Source organism: Rhipicephalus microplus, chromosome X (genome assembly GCF_043290135.1).
Source record: "Rhipicephalus microplus isolate Deutch F79 chromosome X, USDA_Rmic, whole genome shotgun sequence".
Lineage (NCBI taxonomy): Eukaryota > Metazoa > Arthropoda > Arachnida > Ixodida > Ixodidae > Rhipicephalus > Rhipicephalus microplus.
This window is the reverse complement of record NC_134710.1, coordinates 124,214,586-124,224,263: the sequence shown is the minus strand read 5'-3', so window position 1 is coordinate 124,224,263 and position 9,678 is coordinate 124,214,586. Positions and strand designations below refer to the sequence as shown.

At 45.1% G+C, this 9,678-nt stretch overlaps 1 protein-coding gene and 1 long non-coding RNA gene across 9 annotated transcripts in view; one reads left to right on the top strand and one right to left on the bottom strand.

Annotated features, from left to right (window-relative positions):
* Positions 1 to 2,548: 2,548 nt before the first annotated feature.
* LOC142775732 (uncharacterized) overlaps positions 2,549 to 9,678 on the bottom strand; it is a 7,509-nt gene continuing 379 nt past the window's right edge. The window contains exon 2 of the long non-coding RNA XR_012886955.1: positions 2,549 to 2,900. This is a non-coding gene — a long non-coding RNA (uncharacterized LOC142775732). The remainder of the gene's footprint in view (positions 2,901 to 9,678) is intronic.
* LOC119176390 (uncharacterized) overlaps positions 3,054 to 9,678 on the top strand; it is a 213,774-nt gene continuing 207,149 nt past the window's right edge. For 2 of the 8 annotated variants that reach the window (XM_075877577.1, XM_075877576.1), the window contains exons 1-2: positions 3,610 to 3,750; positions 6,940 to 7,131. In XM_075877577.1, the coding sequence (XP_075733692.1) occupies positions 3,628 to 3,750; positions 6,940 to 7,131 (315 nt within the window). In that variant the 5' untranslated portion in view covers positions 3,610 to 3,627. Of the gene's footprint in view, positions 3,228 to 3,592; positions 3,751 to 6,939; positions 7,132 to 9,678 lie in introns of those variants that run through there. The other 6 variants (XM_075877572.1, XM_037427649.2, XM_075877575.1 and 3 more) reach the window with 6 other exon arrangements.

Here is a 9,678-nt window from a genome sequence, read left to right as displayed (position 1 = left end):
CGCGAGAACAAAACGACGACACAGAGACAAGAAGGACACGAAAGACCACACGAAAGGCTTGTAGTAGAGACCGCGGGCTCTGCTCTCTCTTCGGCCCTGATTTAGTTCGGGGTGCATGTTGTCGGGTATGTTAGTCACAGGGAACTTTTCTCTGACCGGGTTGAGGAGGGATTTCTTATCGCCGTGCTGCTTATTATAGGCTATATTCCGGAGTTTGTCCACAAGGCTCCTGCCCGTTCGTGTCCTGATTAGTCTCTCCAGTTGCGAGATTTGGTGTGCCTCTATTAGCTCTTCAAGCGCATTGTGCTTGCCCAACCGTAGTAGAAGTTCTGTGCTTGTGGTGTCTGGAAGTTTCAATGCCATCTTGTGTTCACATTACTATTTTAAGGAACACTTCCTTGGTCAAATGCACTGCCAGCGGCCATCTCCGTTGGATGTTTTCTACTGTATTTCCTTTTTGCATATTTGGATTGATATTCCAACAGCCAACAGCTTTTGCAACAGCCATTAATTTTAATGCTCAATTTAATGGCTACTTAGCGTGCACGCACACACACGCAAACAACGAAATGCAAGTCATACAAACAGGACGCTAATAGCTGACCGCAAACAGCTTCCTTGTGGTGTACCGGGAATAGCAGCGAGGGCACCGGGGAGGGGAAGAACGATGAGGAAAGGGAGTTTGGAAAGCTACTTTGAAGCGTTATCATTTCATCTATACGCCACGAGTCCGCCTGCACCCGCAATTTTTGATGATTTCCTTCCGTGACACCGAACAACTTCATTACAGTAAAAAGGAAAAAAAAGAGAAACAAATTTGTTCGCCTCCCCTAATCTCTCCTTTTATTAATTCGAATTTTTCGCAAAATGGTTTATTGGGCGAGTTGGTGACTCATGACGCTTTCAAATATGAGCGTGATACATAGAGAGGGACACCTAAGGCACGCATAGGTGCTTGGCCATGTCTTAGCTGTCCCTGTCTACGTATCGCGCTCGCATTTCAAACCAAGAATTTTTTAGGAGCACGAGAAAATGGTTGTGTGTTGAAAAAGATCACGCTTGTTCATTAGCCTAAAGATGACACTAATTAAAAGTAACTTATTCCTTTGTTTTTGAAGGAAATGTTTCCTTTTATAGAAGGAAACGTTCTGTTAAACAGGAAATTTCTTGTTTTTTTTCCTAGCTCCTATGTCATGTTAAAAATACGTTTGTCTACATTATCAGAGTTAGCTTATATGCAAACTTACAAGTCACAGTACCGACATTGTAATCAGCCTCTTTGGGTACTTCCTTATATAAAAACAAATTATGGTATGCAAAGAGTTACCGTTATAATTAAATAAAAACTATATTTTGCAGGAATTGAAATTGCAAACATTACACTAGCACAGCTCCGCGAATTTCCGATTGATTCTAACCGTTAGAGCACATAATTAGCCTTTACACCCTTATGTGTATCGTGCAATGTGTTGTCATGTTCTGTGCCTCTTTCCTATTCTGTTCTCAGTCTTTCCTTTTACCATATTTGCGCAAAGCTTTTGCAATCAAGCTCATCTATGCTTTTTAATGCGATAGCGTTAAATTGCTCGTCTCGCAGAGATTCCAGCGTCAGCGTTTGTGTCAGCGTCATTGGTTGGGAGCGAAAAATTATTATCTTACACGTGACTGAAAAATCGAGAACGGTGCAAATGATGAAAAAATCCTCCGTCAGAGTGGGGACCGAACCAGGGTCGTTGGTGTGCTAAACGCATGTTCTACCACATGGCCACGTCTCTGCTTTTGAATACAGTGAAAATAACTTCATCTGCTCGGAAATGCAGTGCAAGTATCATTGCTTTACACACACTCGCCTTCTGTATACATGCCTAACAATGCAACATGAAATATTGCAGCATTTATGCGTGGTATAAGCGCCCATTGCCAGCAGCCGTCACAAAAAGTGATCATTTTTATGGCTTCAGGGTTTTAAGCCAGTCACCCACTACAAAAGGGACACGCGCTACTGTGCCTATTCCCTTAAGGCCACGTAGTGGGTGCATAGCAAGTTCACACTCGTTGTATCCACTAAAAGAACGCACAAAGAATGAAAAAATGCTGAGTCTGAGTAAGGGTAGAAGCCAGGTCGTATGCGTGTACGCAAATCTTCGTACGCAAATCTTCTACCACTCGCGCACATCTCTGCTTGAAAACACAGACAAAATAACTTCCTCTGCTCGCAAAAGCCGCATTTTATGCGTGCAACAACAGAATGCATGCACATGTGCATTCAGGCGCGTGACATCACTATCACGTTCAACTCCTAAAGGCGAAGCTTAAGGGCCCCCAATTTTTTTTTTTTTAATGTCAAGTGTACACAACCTGTACTGCCTCCATTTAAAATTTCTCTATTACATGTACTTTCATAAATTTGTGTAACGAAAGTGAGTTAGTGCAACCATTTTATGTATACTGTCGCCACCACTCCCTTTGTCTGATGTAATTGGGGGGGGGGGGGGAACTTAGTCAAGCAGCATGTCACTTTTTCCCCACTCCCTGCACCAACAGTGTATTAGTGGAAATTAAAAAAATATTTTTATTGGATTACCGAGGCATGCAAAAGCTTGCTCGAATGTAGATCCACCATCCCAAATTGGAAAAAGAAATAAAAGGGCCTACATTTGTTTTTTTGTTTCTCAGTGAAATATTCGTTAAAGTAACACTCCCCTCGGAATTAAGACTATTGAAATACGAATACAGCGCATTATCACGGCCACTGCATACAAAGGAACAGCGGTGCCTTCCCTTTACCCAGTGGCCGTGGCACTGTAATCCAGGTCACTTCAGCATACCGCGTCCTGCGAAGGCCAGGGTGTCTCCGACGGGCCGTCACGGCGCTCCCGTTGTCAAACTGGGCGTCTATTCTGAAAAAAAAAAAAAAAAAGGCCCGCCTTAAACTTAGAAAGCGCCAAAGTTGTACTCAGCAAAACGGTAAGCGAACCGGTCAGCGGGATATTCTGGGAAGTCAGGTGACGAGCTGTTAGGCCGCCCTTTCATTGTCGCGCCCCTTGGCTCGAGACTCGCGCGCGGTGGGGTGGGGGAGGCATCAGTCGAGCGAGCTGCGCGAGGAGAGGGGCCTCGGAGCAGCGGCGACGACCATGGCGGGCCTCGCGCGACGGTGCCTTGTGCTGGCCGTTTTCTCCTGCTGCAGCCTGGCCGCTGCCTTAGCGCTCGTCGTGTTCGGAAACGGGGTGAGCAGCAGCAGCCGTGCATGCAGCAACACGGTCGACTCTCTTTCCCGCCTGAGTTGCGACAGTCGAGATTCTCTCGTGCATAATGCGTGGAGCCACACTCCATGCGTGTTTCGCCACCTGTGCACCGTGTTCCTTACGCGAATGCCGCCAGTGACACCTGGCGCACGTGAGCACTTGATTGGAGTCGACGGCCCGCGTAGTTTCGTAAACATGCGTGGGCATTCGTTTAAACGACGCTGAGTCAAACAGCGACTTTAGGGTCCTGCCCCAGGGAACAGGCGCATGCGCTCGCGTTATGTGACGTGTTTGCTCCTGCCTAAAGATGCTACACGTTATGCGGTAGGCGTGCGTTGCCGTCAGGCTGGGATGCTCTCAGTCAGAACCCTTGTCGGACGAAATGTTACGCAGTAATGCTTCCGTGAATGAGGTCTGGAACCATGGCTCTCGCCGAGCGTTTCTTTACAGATGCGGTACGCCGGGGCTTTTATACCATTCTCAATATACCCACTTGCCAGCATTCGTAAGTTATTGGTCCCGAACATCTTTTCATATAAATATGGGTGACAGTACATGTTTTAGTAATGTTACTTCTTTGGGCACACAAATAGGACACCGGATGTATCATAATAGCAGTAACATTTCTAAGAACGTCCTCTTCACTCCTAGCACTTCTCGATATCGCTCGTCTTTAATGAATAGCACGACCAGATCAATGATGCACGTTGAAAAATTACGAACCGTGTTTATGTTCACCGGTACTAACAAGCGTGATCACAGGAGTCTTGCGCTGTTGGACTAGTAGAACACGAAAACAAAATAGTCATAACGGAATTCAATGCCTCAATGAATTCTTATCTACTCTGAAGTGATGCAGCTGTGTGTTTTTGTGATTGTTTGGTGTGGTTTGTTTGCGAATGTGCGTCATTTCCAACGTCACCGCTTTTCATTTATCCATGTTTGGCGCGTCGCCAGGTGCACCTCTACATGGAGGCATATTTCAAAAGAATTCTTTTGATCCAAAGATTCTTCTTCCAATATTCCTCATCATATCCTTTCCGCAGAATGGCCTCTCCCAGTTATAACGAGGACGTAGTTCCATGCGACCTACGTGAAGAATAAAAATAATACTTACAATCTGCCAGCATTTCACCCAATTAAAAAATGCCTCGCTGTCAATTATTAAACGAACTCTGATTTTGCTGAAATGTTGTTCTATCAGAAGTGGCCTTTCTTTTTTTTTTTAAGTGTCGTGTGCGTTGAAAACCAGACATGTCGACAGGGTACACACCTACTTTCTCTTTACACTTGTCCGGGTGTTTCATTTGTAAAGAATAACGATCGCCGATGCCTACTACTACCACGAAAACCGAACAACGCCGCGCGGAGTCATTGCTCTTTATTCTTGCTCCAAGTTCGCCCTCTCGAGCTTGTAAATGAGGTATTGAAAACGATATTGACTCAAGGAGCACGGTAACGAGCCCCTGAGCAAATTCTAGTACATCTCGGATAATAATAGTCTCATTATTTATTGTTCAAACAGTCTCGTAACAAGCCCGAACTTAGCATTACACCCTCCAGCCGCCATACACTGTGAGGAACAGTGCGCGCAGCGCCCAGCTCGGACAGTGATATTCAAAAAGCGACTAGCGCCCCGCTAAAGTGTTTCAACTACATCGGCGAATTACCCGAAATGCTCTTGGGGCTCCTTGCCACTCCGACTGTGGTGCCGATCTTTAAAAAAAAATAACCAGCAGGACTACACTTTTACTAGCTTTGAATGTGGTTCTTTATAAATATACGTGCCAAGATAGTGGCAGCCAGAGTCTACCCTTTTTTTTTTCTTTTAGGTACATGGGTGACCGAGTAAAGCTCGCGCTCGTACCAAAGTGTGAAGGTGGCCGTTCTAAATAATATTTGATGAGGTTTAACGTCCTAAAACCACGATATGTTTATGAGAGACGCCGTAGTGGAGGGCTCCGAAATTTCTCACTACCTGCGGTTCTTCAACGAGCACCTGAACCTAAGTACCTACACGGGCCTCAAGAATTTTCGTCATCATCGAAAATGTTGCCGCCGCGGACGGGATTTGATACAGCGACCAGCAGGTCAGAAGTCGGGTGGCCGTTTCCACGTAGTATACGGCAGACAGTGAAACTGGACGCAAAATTTTTCGTTTAGCAGAAATATACGCCGCATGGCCAGACAGTAAGTGAGGCAACAAAGGGTTCAGCGTTGTTATCCGCTGACTTTTACGAGCCCCCAAAAAAACTCAAAGCCACGTGCACTAGCCGAACATTTCTAAACTTGTTTGTGCCAGTGCAGTCCGCAGCTGCTGAGTCAGCCGCTGCCAACTCACCGATCGGTCAACGTCTGACGTGTACCGTACCGTTCAGGTGATTGACGTGAGACGACTGCGTAATAAGGTTCACAACTGGGGAGAAGACAGCGGGCAGCATACGTTGTTTACGATAACAACGACCTTGCAGCCCCGCCGGTAACGGTATACCAGGGTCAGTCTATTGACCGATCAGCAGTACACTTTTCAATTGATCGATTAATTAAGCAAATCATTTTTAGAGGTCATATCCTTCAACTTTATAAGAGTACACTATGCAGGTATGGCGTCACAAACAATTGAGCAAAGAAAATAGTCTATATGTGATGTAGACTGAAAACGTTTCTGGGGATTTATGCACGCGGACCTGTATTCTTTTTTCGGCTATAAAACCATGGTAGAGCACCCACACTCTCTCCAATCATTTGATTATAACGTCTCGCATGTGATTATTTGATTGATTGATTGATTGATTGATTGATTGATTGATTGATTGATTGATTGATTGATTGATTGATTGATTGATAAGTTGATGCATGACGCTAAGGGAGATGCCGCAGTGAATATTTGCAAAATAATTTTCACAACATGAGTGGCCGAATTCGTTAAGATGTCCTTCCTCATGTGATCCTTGGTTTTTGCCGGCCGCTTATTACGCTAAATGTATCTCCAATGTCGCGATTGAATGTCACATGCTCTCACGAGCAGCTTTAATAGTAAAGATTTCGTAATTAATGTGAATCTATGGCGAAGCTCGCGCATCAATTGGTTAATTAAATTGAAATTCAGTACACGAACGTTTTTATACAAATTATGTTTACATCGAACGTTTTTATACAAATTACGTGTACATCGGAATGCTGCCGCCGCTGCGGGATCTTGCAACAATGCATAAAACAAAAGGCATGTGATATTTAGCCGAATAATCTAGCGATGAAATATGAAGATTACGCCAGAACTCATTTGCTATAAGACTGCCTGGGCTACAAGGTATCATAGTCGCTACATGTATGCGCAGGTTAACGGCACTGTTAATTACCGCAACCACTGAACTGTCGATTTTTTTTAAGCCGTTCATACGCAAGAGTGTAGACTGCGGTTCATTCATGACTCCGTGTCTACTACAGAAGAGTATGCAAACGCCACTTCAGGAGTCTCGCTTTTCCCTTTCAGGCAATATGATTTTGGGACTAAACATTAATCGTGTCCTCTTGAGCTCCTTGTCAATGTAATCACCGAAAAAAAAAAAAACTTGCCAGCTCACGCTAAATTCAACCCAGCCATCTTTACATATATCAGTTATCTGAAGTACTTGAGCCGCGTCATCGGCGTTCCTATGGGCGCACAATTTGTTGAACGGGCGCACGCACACAGGCCACCTGGGAACGCGAGCTGCCGGTGTGCGCCTCGGAGCGCTCTGCTTGCAGTCTGATCCATCGGCGTTACTGGCAGAGCCCACTCGAGATCCGCCTCTGCCGCTGCCCGCGCAAGGAGCCCTGCCCCGAAGGTTTCGAGACAGCGACAAACGCATCGGCGTTCAACGTCACCGCAAGAACTCAACTCAAGGTACGCCTCTCCGGTTCACCGTCATCCACTGTAGAACAACAGTGCAGTGCCCCGTAGTTAGTACGACTTCCCAAACGAACCTTGTACTAACTTACTCCTCATCAGTGACACAAATCAACAACATACTTTCCCGCCATTTACACATAATCAGGCAAAGCAAACGACTAACTTCAATTTTCGCGAAGCCACCTCACGTAATGTACCGCAGGAATGAAAAACCTGAAGGACATTCTTGTCAGAGCAAAAGCAAACCCCTCCAAAATTCAATCAGGGTGCCATTCCTGTGGAAAAGCTCGATGCAAGGTATGCCCACATATGGTCACAACACGTGAATCAAAAGCGAACTTCTCGGATTTCAAATTCTGCATAACTGAAAGCCTCAATTGTGACTCTAGTAACGTTATATACATGCTACATTGCAACATATGCGGACAAGAATATATCGGCCAAACAGACACGCCATTTCGGCTGCAGCTCAATAATAACCGGTACCACGCCACTTCACTGCCGAAGCTACCTTTATCTAGACATCTGCGCCTGCCAAACCACAGTTTTGAAAATATCAGCGTAACTCTTTTACAGTCCGGTTTCTCAAACAGGCGCCAGTGCGAACAGCGTGAGGCATATTTTATTTTCAAATTTAGAACATTAGTTGCCGGCATCAACGAGGACCCCGGAAGACTCTCCTGCCTCCGAGAAGTAAGCCAGGGGGAAATTGGTGACAAATTTTCATAGCTGGAGACCATGCTTGTTTTTTTTCTGACTGACTCGTACGTGTACATGGTCCTTTCTTTCTTTTTTTTTTCAAAGTATGCGTATACACTGTCTTTTCTTTCTTTTTTTCCTTTTTTTCTTTCTCTTTTTTTTCTTATACATTTTTTCTCGCGTGTACATACAAAGTGTTTACGCTCGCCTACCACTTGATGGCCATTGAGGGGAAACGGGCGAAGATCAAAGCTAAAGAGCCGACCGACCCATTAAGGGGAAACTTTCCTTACGCACGCTGTCGCGGACCCCTCCCGCCACCGCGGCGACAATCTTGGGTGGCCCGACATACGTCGAGAACCGACCAGCACACGATGAGAACCGGATGTGGACTTGACCGACATTTTGATGTGCACAGGCTGGTTTCGTGCTCAGCGCTCACTGTGTTGTTTTTGTTGTTGTTGTTGTTGTTGTTGTTGTTGTTGTTGTTCTCTCTCACTCTCGCAAACATCTTTCAAGAAGAGAAAGACGTGGCAGCAACGAAGTTTGAACGTCTATGTTAGTGTAACTCATCCCCTGACGAAGGGAGGACCCCTCCCGAAACTGTTGGGAAATAAACATATTTATCCTTGTTGACAACGCTCCCGTTGTGCCATATCCCATACCTTCACGAAGACTAACAGGCCCATTACATTATTACTCCCAGTCTATATATATATATATATATATATATCAGTTGATACACGCAATCAATCAGGCTCAGGCTCTCATTCTTTTTTTTCAATTCTTTGTTTTCAGATCGCTCATAAACAACGAAGTTCTTGCGTCCCAATGAATGCAAAAATACCATGTTTCTTTAGCCATCGTGACACGCTCAGCATTTTAGGTGTTCTGATCACTGAAAACATTTGGGGCTAACGCTTACGTTGTTCAGCGGCTTTCGTTCTACTTTTTTCAGCGATGGATGGATTGATATGGCTGTACCCTTCCGATCGGGCGGAGGCTAGCGCCACCAAGCCGTAATACCTAATGAACCAAAAACTAGATTTTTTTTTCTTTAAATAGTGAGGTTGAGGATTCGTACTTTGCAGTGAAGGGTTTAATTTGCACTCGTGCCTTGACTTTAGCCACCAATCAGATAACCTCCTTCTAGTTAATTCTACCCGCTTAAAGTCTATTTTGCCCTCCCTGTCCCTAAACACCAGTGCTTTGAAAAACTTTGTGCCATCATCCTGAACTATAGGGTGATGCCCTTTACAGAACATTATCAAGTGTTTGGCAGTTTCCTTCTCCTCTCCACACGCACTGCATACTGTGTATACCCCTTCGTATTTGGCCCGATATGTCTTGGTTCGCAGTACTCCCGTCCTCGCCTCACAGTAGAGAACTACCCCGAGTATTATCATAGATCCTTTCCTTGGCAATTTCCCGCTTAAAAGTTCTCTATAGCGGACTTCTTGATAATGCCAATTCTCCACATATCAGCCTCAGCTTCCTTCATCTTCTTTTTAACCAATAATATTTTTTTGGTTTGGCCCCCTGCTGTTTTCTAAGTATTTACACGTCGATTTTCTGGTTCGCTTCCTTCATTTTGTATCGACATTCTTCATGTACAAGTAGCTGAGAACCTTCCTAGCCCAACGCTCCCCTCCCATTTTTCTCAGTCGCCCCTCAAATTCTATCTTGCTGCTAGCTTACCTGCACTCAAACGATGTTCATCCCATGTCTCCCTGTATCCCCTGATTTGGGGTATTCCCGTGTGCTCCCAAAGCAAGCCTACCTATGCCACGTTGTTTAATTTTCAATATTGCTCGAACTTCTGATTTCATGCTCAAGACTGCA